Raw genomic sequence first — 24608 nt, 5'->3', positions numbered from 1 at the left:
ACGAGAACAGAAGGGAGGTAGAGTTCGGAACAGACTCCAGGCACAAGATGACGGAAAGAATGTGCGAGCACGTGGGACGTGCGAGTTTAAGAGGAGGAGGAGAAGGAAGAGGAGGAGAGCAGCTACGGGACACAGGTGAAAAGGAAAAAGATAAGCTTAGCCAGGCGTCAGCATCTTTGATCCCGGCAGTTGGGAAGACGCGGCATGGCGTGGTGACATGGGAAGTTGGGAACGGCCGAAGGGCTGGAGCTACGGACGCGGGTTCCTTGCGAGCCAGGAGTGTAAACTGGGCCGGAGGGAGCGATGGGAGGAACTTGTTGCATGCCACTTGCAGTAGTAGACGCAGTAGACGCAGTACTGCGGTAGAAGCAGCAACGACAGAGGAGGAAGCGTGGATGGTGGCAAGTAGTATCCATAGAGATGGGAGTACATATCTGTATGGTAGGTTTTCGCCTTGTCAAGGATGATGGCAATACCTGAAGAAACACTGCAAAGCAGGTGGATTGCCATGTCACTTTTGCCTGTCCATCGACTTATTCTGACCATGGCAAAGTTGGTCGAGTCTCGACAACGTCCGCTAGAGATTACGATACCCGCCAGCGGACATCCCCCCAGGCAGAAACGAGCCAATGCAGGCAGGAAAGTTGAAAGCGTGCAGAGGAACAAGGGGAGGAGAAGGGTCTCCCTCCCCCCGTGCGTGGGTGGAACTCACACAAAGTTCCGCCCCGGTCAGAGATTGCAGAGCCTCTCAAAGTCTTGAGAACACAGAGGGCAGAGGCGTCGAAAGGGATCACAATCCGGCCCAGGCTCGCGGAGCACGTCATTGTAGGATATGGGGAAGACGTCGAACCAACAGCAGCGCTTCTCTCAAAGGGGCATTGGATCGCGGATGGCTTCGCGGCTCGGAAAGACTGCTGGAGGTACCTACCTAATAGCTTGTGCTTAACCTTGCCGGTATCTGCAGTAGTGTATCCGCAAAGAGGCGGACATGTTGCTGTCCCCATAAAGATGTCGTTCAAGAGATAGCATTGGACACTGCGAGAAACAGAGTGGGCGAACCAAGAGCAATCTAAACCCTCTAGCGGGCCGAGTAGAACGAACGTTTCTTACGACCGCGGCGCCGCCGGGCACCGGTTCAGCCCTCGAGAGACTCAAATGTCGTTGAAGAGCCAATTGAGCGACGCCAGCGATCGACAAGAGACAAGCAAAATGCCAAAAGGGAACAAGCAAAGACAAGCATCGGAAGATGCGCCACCAGAAAAGCTTGCTCGAGCTAGTGACGTCGTCCCTCGTCAGCCCCCAGTGCCCCCCAATCCTGGTCACTGGTGAAGTGGTGCCTCATCTCCTACTAACAGACTAGTATGGGCGTGAACTTGGTAACTTGGTGGGTGCGTGTTTACTCGGAGGATTTGTGCCAGCGCCAAGTAGCCAGCGTCCTCTGAGCGGGAAAAGTCCAAGAGATTGTCAAGAGATGGCCAAGAGATGAGGCACTTGCTCGGCACGCGGGAACATGAAGCTTGGCAGGGCGGCGATGACGGGGGAGACGGATATCTGGCTGATACTTGAGACATGAGACTCTCATCAATAGTCGCCCCATCTGTGTGTTCCCAGGAGACCAAAGCACACTGAGCTTTCATCGAATGAACATTCTAGGACTCCACACTGAGCAACCAGTTGATGTTTACTCACTCAGTCTGAGTCAGAGCTTGGGGCGTGGAGAGCTCTGAGAGTAGCAATGGAAAGACTTTGGACTCGAAACTGGGGGGGAGGGGGGGAACGCCCCAGACACTCACATCTTTCAACGCTTCAACGGTGGTGCCCCCCCCCCCCCCCCCCGCCGTCCTCTGGTTCTGCATTAGCCCGTCAGCATTCCCAGGATGCTGCATGCAACGAGCAGGGTGGGCTTGAGGTGGGTGGTGGTGGCACCGTCGGGCCACATCCGTGCCGTCCTAGAATTTTGCTGGACATCTGGAGTATGAACATGTACCTATCAGTCCATCTTCAGTGTGCGCTGCCTGTACTCCGTGCTCTTGGCCATGAGACTCGAAGGATCGTCATCGCAGCCATGTATTCGAAGATGTAGCAGTGATTGAGAGCCTACGAGAGTAAAGACAGACCATCGACAACTTGATTAAGAGCCAAAGAGTCTGAGTCTTCAACCACTAAAAGAAACACAATGACACATGGAAACTATACCAACGTGGGATGTTTGCGTCCCTTTTGATCTTCCAGTCACGGTACCCGTAATTCAACCTTGTCTTCAGCTGAGGTCGGGATACGGCTGCCACCCGCTCAGGAACCGTGGAGGCCATGGGTCGAGATCCAAATTGCGCCATCGGCTTTTGAAATTGCATCAATCTGCAGGCAGAAACGTAAAAACGTGAACCTCAAACGTCAAATGTATTCCTGAATCTTTCTTGGTGACCCAAACCAGCGGGATCCCGATCGGTCGAGGCCCGCGGACAGCTGCCGAAATGCAGGGTTCTGTTACTGCCCCGAAATCTGGATGCCGTCTTCTATACTATCGTGATGCTGATTGTAATGCTATACGAAATTGGAATGCGATGAAAAGTCCGTTTGCGCCGTTCGCGATGCAGTGCGTGCAAATAAAAGAGCATATACCCAGCAGTCAATGGTGACCCGGTCACAGCTCACTCCCTCTAGAGACAATCCTCAGCAAGTCCGATCAACTCGCCAGAATCAAACAGTCGTCTCGTCCCAGTCGACCCATCTCCGAATCACATCGTCCACCGCGCCAATGCCCTTCTTGGACGTCTGCACCTCAAACCACTCGCGGTGCACCGAGGTGCATCCGGCACACGTTATGGGCCCAGCATGCAAACCCATGCCCGACAGCTCAATGTGAATCAACCGCTCGACGCGGTGCACATGCGGCGTCATGCGCGGCTGCTGTCCCGATGCCGCGCTCGATCCCGGTATGTACGGGTAATATCGCAGTACCTCGATCTCGTAGGAACACTGCTTCGTCCACTGCTGCATCCGACGCTGGACGTTTTGCGCCCTTCCGATCTTGATGAGCATCTTATTGTCTCCCGATGCGCCGCCATTCGCGTTTGCAAATGCCGACACAACGTCGCTAGACCGTCGGTTGCGCCCCACGCCCCGGGCCGGCGAAGGCGGTGCGAGGAGCGATCTTGCCTCCTGCACAGGTGCCGCTTCCTTCTTGGATGTCGGGGTGATCCAGAACATGTAGATGTAGCCCGGTTCTTCAGAGTTGCCGTACGGTCTCGCCAGTTCCGCCATCAGCGCCGACGCCGTCTGAGGGTCGGTCGATGGGGGGATGAGCGATAGATACTGAGCTGTCTGGGACGTCGAGAGCGGCTGAGGCGACGCTTGCTGGGAGCTCTTCCGGGAATGGCTCGACGTGCTCGGTCGCGGGCGTGAGTTCGAGGGGGCCAGGAGCTGGCTCGAGGGCCGGGGCATGGCTGCGGAGCCGCCGTTCTGCACCGGCCGCGGCTGGGGCCGAGGCGCGGGCTGGGATTCTTGGACTTCATCGATGGGTATGCTGAAGCAGCAGCAGAGGTGCAGCTCCTTGCGCTCATTTTGCGGCGGACGCGTGTATGCTGATGGCGGCTTCGAGGCGGTCGTGGCTTGCGTTCCACTGCCGCCGCTGAGCCGTCCTCCCTGAGGTCGTTTCTGTTTCTTGGTTGGGTTGGAGCCGACGTCCATCAGGCCAAGGCGATCCGCGAGTGTATCGATGCTCGTTCGCTCTTCCAAGATGGGTCTGCCGGACAGCCTAGGGCCGGGACTCGACTGTGCAGAGCGACTTGCGGCCTGGTCTTTGTGGTGGTGGCAGTAGAGCGACTCCTCCTTGACCGTTGGCGAAAGCATCTTGCCCCTTGCGGGCGTGACTGAGTTGCGACATAAGTTCCCCGCGCCCGTGAGGCCCTTGCAAGTTGTCTTTGGATTTTTCGAGTCGGATCGCTCGAGGCGTTCCTCGGGTGTGTTGGCAATGTAGCCCATTGTTCCTGCCCTTCCGGGGTAAACAATAGGATTGTTCGTTCTCCTTTATTCGTGGTTCAAAGGTCGTGATTGTCTTCGTGTCTAGAACAACCGAGGCGCCAAGAAAGATGCGAAGAATGGGAAGCTCAAATGCGATAGCGACAGCGAGCAGAGGGCGCGTCAAAAAGAAGGTAAAGACTTGCCAAGAGTCGACCAGACGAACGGCAAGGAAAAGAAGAGTGTGACGACACTTGAAGCGGATTCACAACGATTCTTGTTGTGCGTGTGCGTGAATCAGGGCCGCGTCCAAGATGGCCTCGCGAATGACGACCTGCAGCCAAACCACGATCAAGAACAGGAACAAGAACTTTGATAAACAACGGCGACACCCTGGTCCGGCCGACGATGGGTCATCTTGACTGAGAGAGTCTGAGGTCACGAGGTGGGCGCGGACTCGACGTGACTGGGGAGATGACTGGAGGAGGTTGGGTCTCGACGGGGTCTAGATGGGGTCAGAGACCAGGGCAGAGAACCTGCTGAGCCTCTATTTCTGGTTGCCGAGACGGACTGAGAGCTCTCTGCCTTGCGATACGGTGTGTGCGGGTGTGCGGGCGCGCTTCGCGTGGGTGCGTGGATGCGTGGTGCCAGTGGAGAGCTGCGGGAGCTTTGGGCGCAGATGTCGTCGTGTGGCTAGCGTCGAGTGGCTGGTGTGCACAGCCGCAGTTGAGCCACAGTCGGAGGAAACAACTAGCCGACGTGCTCAGCCACACTTGAACATCTGAATCTTCACTCAACACCAAAAATCGCATCACCACACCACATTTTCGGCCTCACCTCCCATGCGATTTTGGAGACTCCAATTCAGCTCGACGCGGGGTTGAGAAGACTCGTTCATTATAGATCTTTCAACCTGCTTCGAAAGCCTTTCGAGGGCCTGAGTCCAGACCTCTTCCTCTGCTCTGCTAGACGTTAAAGATGCCTCTCCAATTGGGTGGCCACCGGCACAGCAGTGAGAACAGATACCGTTCAACCCTCTTCTAACATCAATCCATAACAACATGCGAAGCCTTTCGCTTGCTCGCCTAAACCCCCCAGGTCCAGTGACGTGACCAAAATCAACCCCTCCGGCAGCCCTTCCCTGCGAGGCCAAAGGCGTCACTGGCAAGGGAAATGGGCCTGGCCAACCTCGACGAAGTTGATGACGAGTCAAAAGCCAGCGACAGTGAGGATTCCACCTGGACGGCAACTTTCGCACCCTTGTCCATCCAAGGTTCAACATCCACCACCTCAGTTGGCCAGGGTCAACTTTGGCATCCGTATCCGTATATCTCCTAGGCCGGAACCCCCACACCGCAAGTTCCGTTCCTCACCAGTCAAGCTACTCCGATGAAGACACCATCAGGCCCGAAGAGTTCCCACATTCGGCCGTTGCAATCAAGTTCGGGGGTGCTCCGTCGCGAATCGAGTGACTGCCGCGTGTCTGTGGCCATATGGGGCGGAACGGCGAGCTGAGAACCGACTACTCGACGGCGGGCGGACTCATCGGCGCTCCGAAGACGTGCATGTTCTTCTGGGGACCTTGCGTCCGACGCGGATGCACAATCATAGCATGTGAGCAGTGAAAAGCTTCACTGCCAGGCCTACGGATACCTTACTCGGAAGATGCCTTGAAGATCCCCCCGTAACTATATGGACAGAGCTGCAGATACTCAGCTTGCTCATCTGATGATAGACCATCACGCAGACCACATATTTGCCATCTTCTCTGGCCCTAGCAAGTCTCAAACGTAACCACTACTGAGAAATCACCCAATGCCCATGCCAACGTCAAATTCCCCCATTCGACAGTCTCATCACTTCAGAAGTCCATCTGCACGTCCAGAACCAGAGTGCGCGTAGGCAACATGCGCTGCCCCTGAGGCTGGCAATGTCGGGGACTCGAACGCGGCGGACAAAATCACACCACAAACAGACCATCGGGAAGTGGGTCGCCCGGGGATGGAAAATAGATCCTCTGTGCCTCTCTTCAGCTGGAAACACACGGCTCCGGGTCCTTCACGAACAGAGCCACTGTTCACGGAGGGAACGAAAGACTCCCAGGCGATGAGAAGCTGTCACCAGATTTGCCAATCTCATTAGCTTCACAATGAGCCAATGACAATGGTCTGCGAGGCGCAACTATTTCGTTTCGTATTCGGATCGGTAGATTCATGTTTACATGTAATGTCTCCAGTGTCCCCCGCCCCCCCCCCCCCCCCCCCAGAGGAACAGGCACAGCAAACATGCAAGTTATCGTACCACACCTGAGCGGATGCCGGTGAATTTTTATCGTCCCATCGGCGTCTGGACCCCTGCACCGCCCTTCGAGAAGAACCCTCCATTTCCAAAGCCCGTTCAACGCCAACACGCAGTCTCCACCAAATACGGATGGTTTATTGATTCAAGTTGACCCCTTTCGCTGTTCTGCCGGAAATCCTTTTTTGATCTGGTTGCTGCCGTTGCATCTCGAGAGTTGCACATCACTTTCCTTTAGTCTCTCCCTCTCGCCTTGGGGTTCACTCAATACCATGGCGTCCTGGTAAGTCAGCCTAACCGTAGCTTCTCACGTTCAAGTTGACCATTCGCTAAGATTCGATACTCTCATAGGAACTCGACCGTCGTATTTCCCAACCAGACCTCTACCACAAGCTACCTCGTAGTACTCGACGATGTAAACAAGTACAATGTCCAGCTCAACGCCATCGAGCGCCTGTGGGCGGCATGGTATCTCTGGATGCAGAACGACATCCTCGCCACAGGCATCATGACCTTTGTCATGCACGAGGTCGTCTACTTTGGTCGAAGTCTGCCATGGATCATCATTGACGCCATTCCCTACTTCCGCAGATGGAAAATTCAACAGGCACGTCACTCCGCGAGTCCGCATTTCCCATGTCTCATGTGTCCAGCAGGATCCTAGATGTGGACGACCAACAACACGCATGCCGTTTGCTAACTTTGAATAGCAAAAAATCCCAACTTGGAGAGAGCAGTTTGAATGCGGCGCCCTAGTTCTCTTCAGCCACTTCACCGTCGAGCTCCCACAAATTTGGCTCTTCCACCCCATTGCCACCTGGTGCGGCCTCGACTACGGCGTGCCCTTCCCAGCCTGGTGGAAGATGGCTTACCAGATTGCAATCTTCTTCGTCCTCGAGGACACATGGCACTACTGGATGCATCGCGGTGCCCACTGGCCTCCTCTCTACAAGGCCGTCCACAAGATGCACCACTACTACTCGGCACCCTTCGGCATGACGGCCGAGTATGCCTCCCCGATTGAGGTCATGTTCCTTGGTCTCGGCACCGTTGGGTCCCCCGTTCTATGGGTCCTCATCACCAAGGACCTTCACCTCTTCACCATGTACATGTGGATCGTCCTGCGACTGTTCCAAGCCATCGACTCGCATTCCGGTTACGATTTCCCCTGGTCTCTGAGGCACTTCCTCCCCTTCTGGGCCGGCGCCGAGCACCACGACGTGCATCACGAGAAATTCATCGGCAACTACGCGTCTAGCTTCCGGTGGTGGGATTACCTCATGGACACCGAGGCCGGCGCGGAGGCCCACCAGCGCAGAAGGGAGAAGAAGTTGGACAAGGCTAAGAAAGCTCAGTAGAGGGATCAATCCTCTCGCAAATGCATTGTTCCCGACTCTCGCCTCTCGGCTGGGACAAATATTGGCTGGACTCTCGAAGTGGCAGACAACTAGGTGATTTAAGTGAAATCGCTTCACTACGCTACTCACCTTGGCCTGGCCGCTTTATACATTCTCACAAAATGCTAGAGGAGCGTTGGGTGAGCTGGGTGAGCAATTGCATAATCTAAGGCGGCGCTTGTTATTAGCGTGTTAGTACAAGAGCCATCCGCTCAGCGCTTAGTACACTGAGGGGTACGTACATACCTCCATAGACAAATGTGATTCGTTAATCGCGATTATTGCTTCTGGAAAAAAGACAGTTAAGCAAATGCAAAAGACCTATAAGTGAATATTTAACAGCTAGGCGGCCTGTAATTCTCTTACACGGATTTTCTAAAAATTAGAGTTGTTGACAGAATCCATGCATGCTTCTACGCGAGTCATGGACATAACCCATTCGGAATGGTCTGACCATCACGAAACAGGCCAGACTGTCATTTCCACCTGGTCCTAGCTCTGCAAGACTTATTAGGATAGCATTAGGCCCACAAGCCTGTGGTGATTCCATCCACTCTTTAGTACGAATAGACGCTCTTTTCTGCTCACTCACATATGCATATTCCGCTGGCCACCCTGACTAACCGTCAGTTGTCATGTTAGCACTGCCATCACTACCTACATCTAATAGAATTTCTGCCTTTGTTTGATCGCCTCTAATACGCCAAACCCCAGGAGACATCATCGCGGCGGCGAAGCCCAAGGGATACAAAAGAGGGGCTCACTAAGAGCAAGACATTCAGACTAAGCTGGAGAGGTACGGCCTAAACACTATAGCAATGCACGGCACTATTCTGGACCAATACGTTACGTAAGTTTAGCATATAAGCTGATTTCCACCACCCCGATTAACTAACAGGAATTTCAATTATGGATAGTATTAGGATAGGCTTTACGATGAGGTAATCAAGTCGGGAGGAGTAACGCCCGATTTTGAAAACACTCACAAGTACGTACTTCGGCCATACGCTCCCATGCCTAGCTTGGCCGAAACTAAGGACTTTTTCCGCTTCTATATCGACTCCAGTATCGGCAAGATCACGAAGAATAGAAGACCATTAGTTAAGTCGATAGTTACGAGAGCGGAGGACTTCTTCCGGGCTTTCAGCTTCGTCACAAGAACGGAGACGGATAAGGAACAAAACAGCGAGGTCTACTACGTTCGTCGTCACTTTCCAATAGCCTCTTATCACTTCTCACCGGATTCGCTAATTTTGCGGCAGTGGATGAGGAATGTGTGGGACTGTGGATACCTGAGGCAGTAGCTGGTGCCCCAGGCACCAGCTGCCCGATCCACTTCCTGGTTGATCCAGCCCACCGCAGCCACCTTTCACCTTCACCACAACATCACCAACCAACCGACAATACCAGTCGTATTGCCTCATTGCTTGCCTCGTTGGTACAGATGAGCAGTATGTACTACCCACAGGTTATGAGAGCCCATTTTGACTCTTTCCCCAGCTATTGAAGCTATTCGATTATTCCGTTAGATTCGCCTGCCGCAACTTCCTCCGTTTGTTTATTTGGACTATCACGTCGTTAATACGTAAAGTCCACCCCCGACCCTTAATCCCCTGCCACGCTAAAGCAAGGATCCCGACCCTGCTGATCGACAAGGATTCCGTTAATCCATTAATTAACCGTACGATCAATTAATAACCTATAGATCATCACCATATCCTACTAAGGGTCTTCCGTGTTACGCCCGCCGCAACTTGTCACTGTGGGCGCGTAGCTATATAATGCAGAACAAGGGACAATGATGCCGGAGTCATCATTATCGAAGCTTTTGCTTTGTGCCACAGTTGGTTGCCTTGTCCTGCTCGTAACATTTAGGATAACTTATATATATAGATAGCTGGGCGCTACCTCTGTACATTATTATTAAGGGCAAATACCACCTCCTCTCGTGGTATGCTAATAGCCAATTTCCCCCGAATAGCACATCTACCCTAGCAAAAATGGATGGACTATAAATGAGATTAGCCTAGATTAGCTAGAGCATTTTGAAAAATATATAAAGTCTCGTACGAAGGGTATTAAGCGGCTCCTGATTCTTAATAGCTATAATAGCCATAAATCGACCAAATTTAACGATTACTACAAGGAGCACAGCATTATTGCTCTTTGCATGCCTCCCCATTCATCGCACGAACTTCAGCCTCTTGATATTAGCTATTTTGGTCCGCTAAAGGCTTCGTACGGCAAGGAAATCGAGAAGATAATAGGGATGCAGATTACGCATATTACCAAGGACGACTTCTTTCCTGCTGTTGGATCTCTGAGCAGTCGGCAGAAAAGGTGGATCTGGAAGGCGGTATGGGCACTTACAAACGACCCCTTACATACCACTTCTGAGAGGCCGTGGGCTCTGCCCACAACCTCCTCCTTCCACCTCCAGACGCAGCAATAATAGACCATTATTGACACTTCGTTCCAACCGTACGGTTGCCCTGCTGACGTGTATACCAACACCTGCCTTCAAAGCAGCCTTTTTTACTTTAATAAGTAAAGGAAACGTACAAGCTGGTTTTAGACAGGCTGGCCTTGTACCCTTTGACTCAGAAGTAGTTGTTTCCCGCCTTGATTTTAAGCTAAAGACGCCAACACCATCTAACTCACGCCCAAGCAGCCAGGGCTCCTGGGACCCAAAGACACCAACCACAGCACATGACGCCGTACGAAGCTCTGATTCACGTAAGAAAAGGATTCATAGCCATCAATATAGCTCACTAACATATTTATACGAAGTTGTTGACTTGCAAGCCAAAGGTATTAGCAAGTTAGTACATAAACTAGCTTTTATTGAAGCTGAGTGCCGCGGGCTTTGTACGGTAAATGAGATACTAAGTAAGCGCCGGAGGGCTAAAAAGACCTAACTGCGTCTTAGAGGGTTACTTAATATAGCTAAGGCCGAGATAATCCGGGTAAAGAAAGGGGTTATTAATATTAGAGGCAAAAATATACGTTAGGAGGGTACTCGTACAGAGGGGGGTGAATTGCGCAGGCGGCGATATGGTAACTACGGAAAGACTGGACATAACGTACGAATATATTAGGTAGTTTAGGAGACCTCTGAAGAAGAGGCTGATGAGTAGTTCTAATTAATTTTGTACGATGCGGCTTAATTGACTTATACAAAGGGCTGGAGGGTATTTGAAAGTGGGCGACTCGTTATGATAGGCGACTTGCTAACTTATGCATGTACGTTAGCTACTATAAATATTAAATATAGAATAACGTGAATGATAAGCGAGTGAGACAGACAAGCGAGTGAGACACAAAACTGCGCCGATGATGCTTCAACACAAATGGAGACGTTTCTTCCACAACACATCATGGCATCCAGAAGTAATGAGTCAGGCATACAGCTGGCCCTTCAAGCTATCAGAATCAATCCAGAGCTTAGTGCACGGGCTGCAGCTACGATCTACTCGGTCAGCCATGCAACATTGAGTCGACGATTGAAGGGCTCTACATCTCGAAGCGACAGGATACCGAACTCGAGGAATCTTACTTTGCTAGAAGAGCAGACGTTAGTTGATCACATTCTCGATCTAGATGCCCGATCATTCCCTCCCCGGATCCGTGGTGTAGAAGAAATGGCTGATCGACTACTTGCTGATCGCGACGCGCCTCCGGTTAGGAAGCGCTGGGCCTTAAACTTCGTCAAACGACAACCACAATTGCGGACGCGGTTTTTTCGGAGGTACGACTACAAGAGGGCCCAATGCGAGGATACAGAGGCTATTCGCGGCTGGTTCGCTCTTGTGAAGAACACAATCGCGAAGTATGGTATCGATGAGTTTGATATCTACAACTTTGATGAGACTGGCTTTATGATGGGCCAGATTGCATCTGGCATGGTTGTCACAAGTACTGAAAGGCGTTCAAACACAAAAATGGCGCAGCCTGGTAATCGAGAATGGGTTACAGTGATTCAAGCCATCAACTCGCAAGGCTATAACGTCCCGCCGTGCATCATCGTTGCAGGCCAATATCACCTCTCAACCTGGTATACAGAGTCAGGTTTCCCGGACGACTGGGTCATTGCGACGTCAGAAAACGGATGGACAACAAATGAAAGAGGCCTAGATTGGATCCAGCACTATGATCGTCATACGAAACCACGTTTGAGAGGCCAATATTGCCTCCTCGTCGTCGACGGGCACGAAAGTCACCACTCAACAGACTTTGAGCTATATTGCAAGGCAAACAAGATCGTTACACTTTGTATGCCGCCTCATTCGTCTCATCTACTCCAGCCCCTTGACGTTGGGTGCTTTGGTCCGCTAAAGACGGCGTATGGGCAACAAATTGAGGATAAGATGCGGCGGGGCGTAACCCACATCTCAAAGGAGGACTTCTTTCCTGCATATCGCAGCGCATTTAGTCAAGCGATGACTGAAAAAAACATCCAAGGGGGTTTTATAGGAGCTGGGCTTGTTCCTCTGAGTGCAGAAAGCGTCCTATCAAAGCTGGATATCCGGCTACACACTCCAACGCCTCCAGCATCACTACCACAGACACCTCCGCCTTGGGTTTCAAGGACACCAAACAACCCAGTAGAGGCAAGCTCTCAATCCAACTTTATTAAGAGTCGGATCACTCGTCACCAAAGCAGCTCCCCAACCTCTATTTGCGAGGCTGTTGAACGACTTTCTAAAGGTACAAGAGGCATCATGCACCAAGTAGCCTTACTTAGATCTGAGGTACAGATTCTTAGAGACGAGAATAACCAACTCAGTCGACGACGGAGAACTAAGAAAACACGCCTACAACATGGAGGAAGTCTTACTGTAGCTGACGCAGCAGATATACAGTCACAGAAAGATGTGACTGCGCAGGTTCAGGAGGAAATGCGTCGTACTAGTGGTCGCAAACTGAGGGCCGAGACAGGTCAGCGACGGTGTGGCGTTTGTGGTCACCCGGGACACAATTCACGAACGTGCCAGTTTATTGAAGAGATGTCTGAAGATGAGGATTATGAGTAGTTTGAATTGAATTGATGCTGTTGATGTTGATATGGAAGCCAGTTTATCTCATCGGCGCAGTTTTGTGTCTCACTCGCTTGTCTGTCTCACTCGCTTATCATTCACGTTAGTCTAACTTAGTAAAAAGGCATAGTTATACACTCATTCAATTATCCTCTATATTAACTGCCTTATACACATTATTGTGATACTTTTCCCGGCCGAGTCTCCGTGGCATCAGCGTCGTATTTACTCGGTCGCACTGAACTCTCGCGCCGGACTTCTGGGGGCCAGCATCGGAGTTATATCGTTGCCGTTCGACCGGGTGGATTTTGCACGAATCATGAAGGAGGATGTACGCGAAGGCCTGGAGATCTCCACGTTCATGACTACTAATTATACTTAAGTTTGTACGGTGCCGATCGGTTGGTGGTTGACATTGCGGAAGCGGGGTGATGCGGGGAAACCACCCGTTCTGGAAGATTTGTGGTGGGATATTCGAGAGTCTAGAAGAATCTTCGCTTCGGATTGTCGCCAAAGGTTGATGCGGTCTGAAGTTATGGTGTAGCACTTGAGCTTCGATGCGTAGTTCTGTTGGAATATTACGGGAAAGGGAATTCCAAAGACAACGTTGTCTAGAATGATTTCTGTCCTCTGGACTCAATTGAATTTATTGCATCGGCCGTTTCACCATATGGTTCCAATTTGAGCTGCGATTTTCTCGTAACAGCTTGATGGCATCCCTTGTCTAGGTAGTAGCAAGTTCCCAGACCGAATTGAGACTCCCTGACTAATAAATCACGCCTTGGTTGAGATCTGAGAGTCGGTCGAGACCTGCGAATCGGTTGAGACCTGTGACTCAGCTGAGATTTGCGACTCATTTTCATCGATCTCCTTCATGAACAGTAAGAGCGCCCTGTCTTCCTCCTTCTTCATCCATCGTCGCATTCTCCAGAAAGTAAATGATGTTACGATAATTGTCAGCGCACAATAGATAGCTACCCAAGGTGATATGATCTGATTGCTGTCGGGGGAAGTCCAGTTGAAGAATGACATCGAGAATAGGCTCTAGGTTCTTGTTAGCTCTGCTGATGTCAAAAGCTGGCCCAACTCTATTGGAATGACCAGGAGTTTATGCTGGCTTACAGCTAGAAAAGTGCCGGGAAGAAAGATCATTCCCAGGTGTGAAATGCTTTTCATTTGGCTACCGTCTTTCTTCGTCGCCCGAGCGATAGCAATTGCAACTCTCGCATCTCGCCTGGTGTAATGGTTCGACTCCTAAAGTAAACATGACCTTGTCAGCGGCATTCGTCCCGATGACATAAGTTAATATAAAAAATCTGTGAGCACCATTTGCGCCGCCAACGCCATTCCCCCAAGTAAGCTGTCGCAACTCCTCACCTTGCTATCGAACTCGATGAGCATCTCAGATAGCCTTGTCTTGATTCTTTCTCCTGTCTTATGCTCCTCATCGTGTCTATCGGTCTTTCCATCCCGTTTGGCGGGCTGTTTGGACACCGCCGCTCCGAGTACTTCGCAATGCTCGATCATCTTCACAAGCTGTCCGCGGAGACTCTGCAGTCCATTTCTAAGTGAACTGACCTCTATCCATAGCTTGGTGGACTGACAGTCTCTGTTGTTTGATCCAAGCTCCACATCGTTTTTCCCTGACTTGGAAGCTCGCGACTCTTGATGAAGCTTGTCTTCCAGTTTGATGATCCACTGCCTAAGGGCTGTTGCCTTCAGGTCAAGGACGTTGAAGAGACGTTTGCGTTCAATCTCTGCAAATATTAAAGGCATGACTAACGGGTGAAGAGACTGTCCTTTGAACATCCCTAGCGACGTGGATACCAGCGATATTGTTTTGGGTGTACATCCATACATCGCAGCGTACGTCATTCGCTGGTCAGTGAAGTGTGTCGCAGACAAGACTATATCGTCGGGTTCGCCAGGAGACGATGTATCGGATTTGCAATTGTAAACTAGATGTTCTCACAGTGTTAGTAATACCGCCAGCACCATCTGATGACATTATTGTAGAAAGAAAGATTGCATCCATATCATCTTCTTCACAAACGCATGTATCACCTGGCGGCTTCACGTACCAATGGCCGGTGCTTTGGATTCACCAAGATTCCATGCCACTGATCGACTATTGAATAATGCAGTGGAGATCCTTCCTAGAAGAAAGGCAAGGGATCGGTGTTGGTAGAGACATTGTGCGACTTTCTGGAACGTTGCCTTTCCGTAGGGTATCGTCATGGCCTCTTCAGCCATTTCAGGGTCTGCTGTGGATCTTGAGTGCATGACGAGCAGTAACCCTGCTGACCTATGATGCTCTCGCAAAGCCGGGGTCTGATTGGTCCTATGTAAGAACTCGAATGAATGAAGGTTTTGCAGGCGGATATGGTCGTACCGTTTCTAGGGACCTGACGAGATCACTCTCAGAGCCATATTTAGGCTCTTCGAACGTAATTTGGGACCCAGAAGGCTATATTCATCCTCTGAGTTGCTGTCATTGAGAGAGGGGCTTGAGCACTTACGTCTAAAGAGTTCTCATGCAGACGCACGACGTGAAAGGAACTTGTTGGGCAGTGCTGGACTTGACAGAGAACATTTTCATAGCTGTTCGATTCCTGATTTAGCCAATCCATGTTGAATTGTACAATACGCGGGAAAGTATAATTTTCTACTGTTGTTGTCGGGGTTGCCGTGACATTATACTCCAGTCAAGTTCATGCTGGCTTCCACTCATGATTGATGGATACCTGTGAGGATTGCGCCTGCTCGCCTCAGAATACCTATGAGAGACGTAAAGCTGTTCGGCCCATCCAGTCAAAAGCCCGCAAGATGCTGACGGCAGATGCAAATGCAGATGCACTCCGGTCCAACGATGTGCCAGCAGTTTTTCTCTCGTCCGAAATAATTCCAACTCGTGTGGCAGTACATATTTCTACCTCAGGACATCATCATCGTATATCCAACCAATAGTATCAGGGGCGGTGGTCAACACCGATGAGGGCGCAAGCGGTGGGTGGCATCCAGCCTGCCTCCAAGCCACCATGTTGCTTGGGATGCATGTGTTGTACAATAATCCCATCACTTGACCACATGCATTCGCCAAGACATGGCTGGACAATACTTCCATATTGGTGTCAATCTTTTGATTGGATCAGTCAATATAAGGCAGAATTCTGCCTTACAGATATTTATCTTTCATAGCCACAACGATTATGCATCCTATAGAGTTCGGTGAGAACCGTCGCCCAAAACAGCACTTTGATGACTGGGAGCCTTATGAAATCGAAAGCCAAGGCCGAAGTGGCGATTGGAAACAGAGAAAACACACACCTGAGACGTATAACATCGTGCAGCCTCTTTCAGATTGCTCACATCCGGCTGAGAGATTTATATGCTGCCATCGCAGCAGTTATCGGTGCCCCTCATGGATATCCACAAAGACCAAGCTTGGATCACGAGACTCAGAGTTTTCCTTTTCCGCAAACGCCCTAAGATGTCTGATCCCGAAGATTTTAAACCGACTGACAGCCTGGATTGTCGATATAAAATCGACAAAGAGGTTTTGAAAAAAAAGCTTATCGAGTTCGGGATACCCGAGAATCAAATTGCAGTAAAGGTGCGGTTTGAGATACTGATCAGTCTACCTGCCATTCAGTGAGACTTTGCATCAGTAACTAAACCCTATCACAGCTTACAAATAGAACCGGATGCCAAATGCAGCTCCCTAGACATTTGACTGAGGTACGTTAGCAAGACCACTGAGATGCAGCTCGTTAAATTGACCTCAAATGTAAGGAGGAGGTGAAGAAACTTAAAGACGAGTTCGAGCGCTTGCACAAGGAAAAGTCGACTGCTTGACCAAGGGGTCTCTACTGAATCCCTTCCTCTTCTTTCTGTAGATTGAATGGCCATTCGCAAACAAGAATACTAGGACTGCAGTATCAAAATTCCCGCATCTTACATATTCAAAATGCATTCACAGAATAGAACGTCTCAAAATACAAATAGACATCTAGCAAAGACGCGGAGCGTTCAATTCTCGGTGCTTTTGAAATTTTGGCTAATGCGAAATAAAGCATGCTTATTACGGCAGCCTTGCGTGGAAGATCATTGAGCTGATGTTTTAAGTGACATGATGAAATTTCTATTGTGTTAAAGTACATTGCTTTCAAATCAACTGTTGAAAAAACTCGCGAACCTTGCTAGATTCGTCTCTCTTTTTGGTGTTGACGACTAGCATCTTCCGCTCGATGTAATCAAGAATCTTCCCTAACTTCATGTTACCACGGCATATTTCATGACGTCGCAGGTCGTCCATATGCTTTCCAGACATCAAGTTAGTCTTTGGCCTGAGTATTGGTGAACAGCCTCTAGTACTAGGAGGCTATTCTGGGAGTACATGTGAGGTACTCACCGAAATGACGGAAGGCTTGATGTTTGCCTCCTTCCTGAAGGTCTTTCTAAAGCACCAGCCATACTGAGCAACCTTCCTTTTAGCAAAGAATGTATCCTCTATCCATATAGAGCCTCCAGATTCGGTTTCGTCACGTTCAGTGCGTTTGTCCTCGAAATCTTCTACTCCAGACCAGCCGAGAATGGCCCAGGTTACGAAATCGAGGTAAAGGCAACCCAAACACCAGACGTCCATCTTCTGCCCCAGATCAGATCCGTCAGGTATGTCTACTTCAGGGGGTCTATATGTCAGTGTTGCTGTGATATCCTCTGGTCGGAAGGTGGATCGGCTATCGGCAAGCAGCGACAGGCCAAAGTCTGTCAGCATGAGGTTGTATGTAACCTCACCGTTCCTTGAATCATCAAAACACAGAATATTTTCCGGCTTGATATCATGATGAATCTGTGGCCTGTTCACAACCGCATCTCCATTAGATGAGTAACCGTGGACAGTAGCTAGTGCATCGGCTATATTATAGCATTGCTCTGTTACCCATTCCGGTGAAAACCATGGGGCTGGTTCGCCCCCGAGGTCAGGGCGAGGCCCAAATTTCTCCCAAAATTGCTGAAGATCGCCACCACTTGCTAAAGGGAACAAGAGATGAAACTTATTTCTATGCTTGAAAGCGGCAAGGAGGGGGACAATTCGTGGATGGGTGGCTCGTTGATTAGCGGCCGTCTCGCGTTTGAAGACATCCTCAGCATAGGCGAGCACCTTGCCTTTCTCGAGAATTTTGACCGCAAACCAACCTCCATTCGATGTCTATAATATGATATATGTTAAAAGGTCGATGGAAAGGGCACTTGAAGATAATAGGGGTACTCACATGATCGTCGTGGTGGCCTGCATGAATTTTGATCTTGTACACAGATGACAAGTTTCCACGCTCGCTTCCCACTATCTTCACAGCCTTTATCCATGGCAGAATTACCTCATCGCGAACTTCAAATGGCTTTACGCCTTGCGAAACTTGCGTTGTGGTCTTGAAGTAAGGAGATCTCATACGCCATTGGAGGCTGATGAATAACTCTTTATCTGGTACTTCAAATGACTGTGTGATATTCCGGAGAGCTAAGGCGGTCGGACACTCGTTACTTGGGTTATCAAGCGGCCAGGTACTATCACATATCTTCTCCCCAGACTTGTGTATTTCCAAGATACACGCACCCCTGTTCAGGAGCAGTAAGGTTACGAAGATGATTCTCAATCCAGTGCATGTTGCGACTGAACACCGAGGACACTCTCCATCCTCTGGACTGATATCGCGAGCGATTAGATCGATTTTTGTAGTTTCGACACTGGACGAGAGACAAGCCGATAGGCATTGTAGTGCGTTGTTGTAGTTGAAAACAGATATCAACCGATTTCGTGGTATGAACCCATTACAGTCGTCTCCAGAATCGTCGTTTTCTTTGGGCTCGTCGGGATTTCCTCGCGAGATCGACGTCAGCATCCGTTTGATATCGTCCGGGGCAATATTGGCGCCGTGCTCCAATATCTGCAGGAAGGGATCGTCAGCAGTGCAAAATGATTATGCCCGCACACAAAATGCTCTCTCTGTCGAATCAACGAAATGTGCGTGCAGGAGGCAGTGAGACTACGTACGACTGATGTGCCTGGGATTGGATCCATGCTTGGAACTTCGTATCGGAATGACTATTGGTACAGAGGCTGGTGCTCGACGTAATGATCTGCAAGTGATTGGATTCGATAGGGACAATTGACTTCGGATGTATTGTTGGGTTGAGTGAGATTGAACGGGGACAGAAGTGTTCTTTTGAGAGCCGACTATTTGACGCTCGGTGAGGCCAGCAGGCAATCCATTACACTCCTGCAGGCAGGTGGCTTGAAGTCTTCGACATCGTTAGGCGTACAAGCGCCAAGGCATAGCCGGCCGTTGCTGACAGTAATTATCTCTTCAAGGCTGCTTTCATAACCAAGGCTGCTGGCATTTATTGCATCAAGCTGATACTTGAGGGGCAGTGAACTTTGAAGTGCATGAGGACCATGTGGTCTCAAATCTGAACCTCTGCGCGCATCCAGTGCGGCATCAGCATGTACATGTAACTTGTATTCTAGATGTCCGGATGAAATTAGAGCGCCACCTGGTCTTGAATGCGCAACCGACATGATTCGGTGTGGTGTTGCTTAGTTCTCAGCCAATGAGGTGCTCTCGAGTGTGTGGGATACCGACAATGGTGGGCAGCACGTCGCCGTCATAATATCAGAGTGGCAGAGCCTGCTTCATCACACCATGTTCTACGGATTCTTGTTCTTCTTGGAGGGCTGACCGATCGGACGATTGGCCCAGCAAGGATACGCCCCGAGAACTGCAAGTCTACTGTATAGGTAAGATCTGCCCTCAAATGAAATAACTTGTTCAGATACCTTCCATATACAATCGCGGAGGTGTTCTCATTATTGTGTGGCTAAAGAGTTTACCAATAGGTAGCTATTTTCTCCCGGGTGATTGACCAGATTATCATGCATTTGCTCTTTTCCGAGACCACAAGCACCACGAGCCCTCAATCAAGGGCCTCCCTTCGTTCCATGTGAGGGGAAATTGATGTCTTACAAGCAAGCGTAACCCATGGACAGGAATGGTGACAGCAAGTCCTGATGCAAACCGGCGGCCGTAATTTAATGGAGCACCTAGCCACCCCCAAAGTGATGGAAAGCTGACATTCTCACCTCTGGACCCATTCACTTACTTCCTTACCTGAGTACATACAATCGAAAAAGGTTTCTAACATTGTATTATCGTCATTTGAGACTTCGTCTCGAGAAACTACTTGCAACAGAGTATTTGCCACGGACCTTTCATCAAGAATGAGCCCATTTTCAAACTTCTCCCTCTTCCCAAGGTCGCACTCCTCACAAGCCAATGTCGAGCCTTGCTCTCCAGCTTCACACTGGCGAAGTACAGGCTTCTGGTCTATATCATCATCCTTATCATCTTCGTCAGGTTCATCAGGTTCATCCGAACGCTCCTACAACGAAGTGACTAAGATCGCCGGTCGCCACATCGACAAAAGAAAGCTGCAAGAGCTTCTGCAAGACCGATTCGGGGATGAATACAGGCTGCAGGTGTGTCGCCCATTAAGTCAGCAACATACAATTAAGCCACTGACTGACACCGATTCGATTCATGCACAGTTAAAGAATAACAATTATCGATTACATGCCGATGGACAACTGAGTGAAGCAGAAATATTAAGTTGTTGCTGAACTATTTTCCGGGATCATTGTGTTGCCCTTAGGCCTGTCCCTCCATTGAGCTGCGGTTCGTTTGCTTTCTTAGTTTCTTTTCAATCAACTTCTACTTCTTCTCTATTTGTATTACCAAGATTGTCAACCGTGGTGGATGAGGTTTTGTGCTAGGTAGTAGGACACAATCGTGCCAACAGGTATCGGGAAATTGCAACTCAAGGAAATTTCTTTGTATTAAGTGCTCATGTAATAGTATCTTGGTCAGGAACTCTGCAGTCATTCACTTTAATCAGGACAATAAAGAAGGCCTTACACATGGAGGGTCATGGGCATCGGGTCATAGACTCCGCCATCACCGACTGTATGCTGGGAGACGATTGAGTGGAGAGGAGATTTTGAGTTGTTGCTAAACTAGTATCTTGGAGTGTGTTGCTATCACAAAGCGAGGTAGCAAGTGGAAGACTTGTATGGTAGAAAGTGGCTTGATTCCTCTAAGTGGAAGACCCGTATGAGGGTCCTATCTATATACCGTACAAGACGGGTAATGGGCTTGTGGAAAGCGGTATCGTACGGCAGTAACCGGCAGCGCCACGTGTGGCGCTGCGACACACCCCCTCAGTCGCGCCCGTGTGGAACGAGGGCGCGGCTGCAATACGATATCGTCAGATTCCAAAACGATCTGTAGTGAATGCGGTAAGTACAAATGAAAAAGTAAATAGTCGTGGTTGTTGTGTTCCGTTATAATTGGCCCCTGGGTGTGCATGGCGATGCGTTCCGTACATCCTGTAGGTTGAGAAGTGCTCGGAAGTGTTCAAACTTCGCTCGTGGTAGGTTTTTCGTAAGTCCGTCTGCTGGCATATCATTCGTTGGCATGTAGACGACTTTGAAGCTGCCCGCTGCGTGCTCTTGTCGTAACCACATATTCTGGATATCGACGTGGCGGAGTCGGGTTGAGATACGTTCCCCTTCCCCTACTACGAGACGAATCGTTTGCTGATTATCACAGTACACGTTCCAGACGTCGCCGAGATCGAGGGTGATATCCCTGAAGAGCCTCTTGAGTGCCATCGTCTCTTTCGCAGTATGTTCGAGGGCCAGAAGCTCTGCTTCTGTCGTAGACGTAGTAACAGTACTTTGGCGCGTCGCCTTCCACTGGACGACTCCGCCGAAGAGGAGGAAGATGTATCCCTGTGAAGATCGACGAGTTGAGTCGTCAGCGAACGAAGCGTCACTTGCTGCGAGGAGGACATGAGCGCCGTCTTCCATTCCGTAGCGAATCGACAAGTACGCGGTGTGGTAGAGATATCTGACCACTCGTTTGGCAGCGCGGATGTGAGTTTCGCTTGGATTGGTAAGAAATCTTGACAGCAGAGATGCCGCGAAGGCGACGTCGGGTCGGATCATTATTGACGTATACAGGATTGATCCAACAATCTCTTGGTAGAGCTTCACTTCGGCCTTGGTCGCCGTTCCCTCGTTCGGTACGAAGTCGACCATCGGAAGAGGGGTGGCCGGTGCGAAAGCGTCGTCGAGACCGAACATTGCTGCCATTGCTTTGATATACTGGTCGTGGCAGAGGTAGATGTGCCCGGCAGCACGATCTCTTGTGATACGAATGCCGAGATACGAGTTGGCTTCGCCCATGTCCTTCATCTCGTAGGCATTCTTCAGGCCGTCTATTATTGCATTCCCGAGGTGTTCGTCTTTCTTATGGTACATCACGAGGATGTCATCCACATAGAAGACGACGAATACCTTCGAGTCCGTCGTCCTGAAGATGCACGGGTCCTCCTTGCACTGGACGAGGCCTAGGCTGCGGAGGGTTGATGAGAACTCTGTGTACCATAGTTGGGGGGCATCCCTCAGTCCGTACAGAGCGCGTGTGAGGGTGGCCACCATGCCATGGAGTTTGTGCCCATCAGGCAATTCGCAAACGACTGGTTTGCCTGATGGGTCTCGTTTCGCGTTAAGGAAAGCGTTGATCACGTCGAGCAGCCTAAGCTCGAGGTCAAACTTCGCTGCGAGAGCGATGGTAACACGAAACGTACGCGCCGCAAGAGTTGCGGCGTATGTGTCTTCAAGGGGATCCTTTGGTTGGAGATCGCCTCTCACGCAAATTCTCGCTTTGCAGCGTGAGAGGTAGTTGTCTGTATCCCACTTGTATGAGAACACCCACTTGAGAGGGAGCGGTTTAGAGTCGCCCGCGTCCTCTCTTCGTACGACCTTCCAGGTGCCCTTTCGCTTCAGCTCGGCAATTTCTTCCCGTGCTGCTGCGAGGAACAACTGTTTGATGTCTTCTGGGAGCTTATGAAGCTCTCTCCAAGAGTTGGGAGGTCGTACGGCGTGGTCTCTATGGAGTCGAACGCCTAGTGGAGGCAGAGGTAGTCGGCATTCGATCCGTCTTATGGCAGCAATCACCATGGAGTGAAGGGTGAAGTGCCCGTATGAGGCTTCGTCTCGTGCTTGCTGCTGATCAGGCAGGAACATCGAGAGAATTGAGTCCTCGTATCGCTCGCCACGAAGGAGCGTGAAGAAGGCTTGAGTTGACGATTCACCCCCTGAGTCTACGGTGCGAGATTTCCGTTTGGGTTGGTCGACTATTCCGTGGAATCGTTGGGGAGGTCGTTTGACTCTTTCGCTTCTTCTTGTTGGGCCGCCGTCTGAGTGCGCGCGCTGCACGTCAGACGTCGAGTCTGGAGGTGGGATCTCGGTTCCGTCGCGTGGCCGCGCGAGGTCTTGAGAGGCTGACTCTTCCAGCTCGTTCTGTCGGGAGTGACCCGTCTCGTCGTCGGAAGGAGAGCTTCCGCGGACGTAAATTACATCTTCAACCAGTTCTTCTACGTGCCCTGGCTCCGACACGTCGAACTGGCCTTCGACGTCTTCTCCATCGCGAGGTCCCACTGCCCGTTCACTTTCGTGTTCGGGTACCTCGTTCAGTGAGAGATTTTCGGTCAACTCGGCGAGAGGTTGTACGTCCTCAGGGGCCGGTGTTGACTCGGGAGTTAGGAACCCTGTTTGCCCTCGTTCCGCCTGACCATCGTTCGAGCGGACAGCGTCCTGTACCGCTTTCTCTATTGGCAGGGGATGAGGGGCTTCAGCTTGCGGCTGTGAGGGTGTCGTGTTGGAGGTCAGTTGGATCGTTCTGATTACTCCGAGCATGTCGGCGAAGGCGTCGGCTACATGGTCCTCTTCTTGTATGACGGAGACCACGTTTTGTGCCTCGGTTTGTTGGATCGCTTCGCTGGCGTCGCTCTTCGTATAGAACTTCGTCTCGTCGAATCTGACGTTCCGTGTGATGACAACCCTTCGTAGCGCGGGCACCCAGATCCTGTAGAGGTTGTGCGCGTTCTGCACATACCCTACGAGGTATCCGATATGGGCGCGTGGTTCTACTTTGAATCTTCTTCTGTTAATCCCTCTCTCTCGTTCGCTCATGAGCGGGTACGCTCTACAGCCGTACGCGTAGGTCCAGCCCCAGTGTGGTCGCAGATCTCTTGTGAGCGCCGCTGCGTACGCTGGCGCCCACCACCGGAAGTACTGTCGGAACCAGAGTTCCTCTGTCTGAATTGGAGATATCCAATCGTTACGTTGGATTGGACTCGCATTGTATGTGTATATAGCTGCGAATCCGACTTCTGGCCACAGCTCGTATGGTAGACCAGACGAGTCTAGCATCTTGACGATCTTTGTGATGATCTCAAGGCCGGTTCGTTCGCCACTGCCGACAGGTTCCTTCGTGTTGGGTGGAGGTAGCTCGAGCTCAATCCCTTGGTCTGCTGCCCAACGTTCGTACTCTGTACTTCCCTTGATCCCAATAACCGCAGTTTCGTTGTCTGACCGAATCTTACAGATCTGGAGGCCTCGCTGTGTGCTGACCCATGCCTCAAAGCGTCTTAGGATGGTAAACACCTCGTCGTGGGTCTTCTTCGCGAGTGGGCTGCCGAAGATACGTCCGGAGTACTCGTCTCGGATGAGGAGGAGCCATTCAGAGCCGTCAAAGCCTCTGGTGAAGTCAAATAGGTCCCATGAGATGCGGTAGTACGGTCTCACTGAGCGTCGTTCTGACGTACGACGCGATATAACCTGGCTGGCGTGTGCTCTCGCGCAGTGCTCGCATTCAATACGAGTAGGACCACGGATTCTCACCCCCCGAGTGTTGGTGGCGAGGTGAGAGAGCGCTTCAGGGCCTAAATGTCCGGTACGAAGGTGCCAAAGCCAACCGTCATCTACGCGGTCCGGTGGAGGCTGACGGGAGGT

General features: G+C 50.7%; 6 protein-coding genes across 6 annotated transcripts; 3 read left to right on the top strand and 3 right to left on the bottom strand.

Annotated features, from left to right (window-relative positions):
• Positions 1–2542: 2542 nt before the first annotated feature.
• Positions 2543–4226, bottom strand: BDP81DRAFT_174616 (meiotically up-regulated gene 113-domain-containing protein). Its single transcript, XM_060582202.1, has one exon. It carries the CDS (start codon positions 3982–3984, stop codon positions 2701–2703), a length of 1284 nt encoding a protein of 427 aa, XP_060437524.1. The 5' UTR covers positions 3985–4226; the 3' UTR covers positions 2543–2700.
• A 1555-nt stretch (positions 4227–5781) lies between these two features.
• Positions 5782–7616, top strand: BDP81DRAFT_466702 (fatty acid hydroxylase superfamily protein; the record flags this gene model as incomplete). Its single annotated transcript, XM_060594426.1, has 3 exons — positions 5782–5827; positions 6663–6865; positions 6969–7616. The coding sequence occupies 3 exons, from the start codon at positions 5782–5784 to the stop codon at positions 7614–7616; spliced, it is 897 nt and encodes a 298-aa protein (XP_060437523.1).
• A 5707-nt stretch (positions 7617–13323) lies between these two features.
• Positions 13324–15023, bottom strand: BDP81DRAFT_174528 (uncharacterized protein). The gene is made up of 4 exons (XM_060582201.1): positions 14773–15023; positions 14018–14649; positions 13814–13945; positions 13324–13735 (listed from the first exon to the last, which is right to left on the bottom strand). Exons 1-4 carry the CDS (start codon positions 14972–14974, stop codon positions 13466–13468), a joined length of 1236 nt encoding a protein of 411 aa, XP_060437522.1. The 5' UTR covers positions 14975–15023; the 3' UTR covers positions 13324–13465.
• Positions 15024–16024: 1001 nt separating this feature from the next.
• Positions 16025–16470, top strand: BDP81DRAFT_174517 (uncharacterized protein). Its single transcript, XM_060582200.1, has one exon. The coding sequence runs from the start codon at positions 16080–16082 to the stop codon at positions 16344–16346; it is 267 nt and encodes an 88-aa protein (XP_060437521.1). The 5' UTR covers positions 16025–16079; the 3' UTR covers positions 16347–16470.
• A 341-nt stretch (positions 16471–16811) lies between these two features.
• Positions 16812–18781, bottom strand: BDP81DRAFT_511911 (kinase-like domain-containing protein; the record flags this gene model as incomplete). Its single annotated transcript, XM_060595780.1, has 5 exons — positions 18747–18781; positions 17968–18639; positions 17103–17903; positions 16887–17009; positions 16812–16832 (listed from the first exon to the last, which is right to left on the bottom strand). Exons 1-5 carry the CDS (start codon positions 18771–18773, stop codon positions 16812–16814), a joined length of 1644 nt encoding a protein of 547 aa, XP_060437520.1. The 5' UTR covers positions 18774–18781.
• A 1079-nt stretch (positions 18782–19860) lies between these two features.
• Positions 19861–20839, top strand: BDP81DRAFT_443388 (uncharacterized protein). The gene is made up of 2 exons (XM_060591728.1): positions 19861–20226; positions 20296–20839. The coding sequence occupies exons 1-2, from the start codon at positions 19971–19973 to the stop codon at positions 20367–20369; spliced, it is 330 nt and encodes a 109-aa protein (XP_060437519.1). The 5' UTR covers positions 19861–19970; the 3' UTR covers positions 20370–20839.
• The last annotated feature ends 3769 nt before the right edge of the window (positions 20840–24608 follow it).

This window comes from Colletotrichum phormii (genome assembly GCF_030913505.1).
Source record: "Colletotrichum phormii strain CBS 102054 chromosome Unknown BDP81scaffold_48, whole genome shotgun sequence".
Lineage (NCBI taxonomy): Eukaryota > Fungi > Ascomycota > Sordariomycetes > Glomerellales > Glomerellaceae > Colletotrichum > Colletotrichum phormii.
Note: the sequence above shows the minus strand (reverse complement) of the source record. Positions and strands in the feature narration are given on the sequence as shown.

Coding starts and splice junctions, on each gene's coding strand:
- BDP81DRAFT_174616 (XM_060582202.1), bottom strand. CDS start 3,984: ATGGGCTACATTGCCAACACACCCGAGGAACGCCTCGAGCGATCCGAC.
- BDP81DRAFT_174528 (XM_060582201.1), bottom strand. CDS start 14,974: ATGCACTCAAGATCCACAGCAGACCCTGAAATGGCTGAAGAGGCCATG. Junction 14,650..14,772: donor ATCCAAAGCACCGGCCATTG/GTACGTGAAGCC, acceptor GAGAACATCTAG/TTTACAATTGCAAATCCGAT. Junction 13,736..13,813: donor TTCCCGGCACTTTTCTAGCT/GTAAGCCAGCAT, acceptor ACAAGAACCTAG/AGCCTATTCTCGATGTCATT.
- BDP81DRAFT_174517 (XM_060582200.1), top strand. CDS start 16,080: ATGCTGCCATCGCAGCAGTTATCGGTGCCCCTCATGGATATCCACAAA.
- BDP81DRAFT_443388 (XM_060591728.1), top strand. CDS start 19,971: ATGAGCCCATTTTCAAACTTCTCCCTCTTCCCAAGGTCGCACTCCTCA. Junction 20,227..20,295: donor CGGGGATGAATACAGGCTGC/AGGTGTGTCGCC, acceptor CGATTCATGCAC/AGTTAAAGAATAACAATTAT.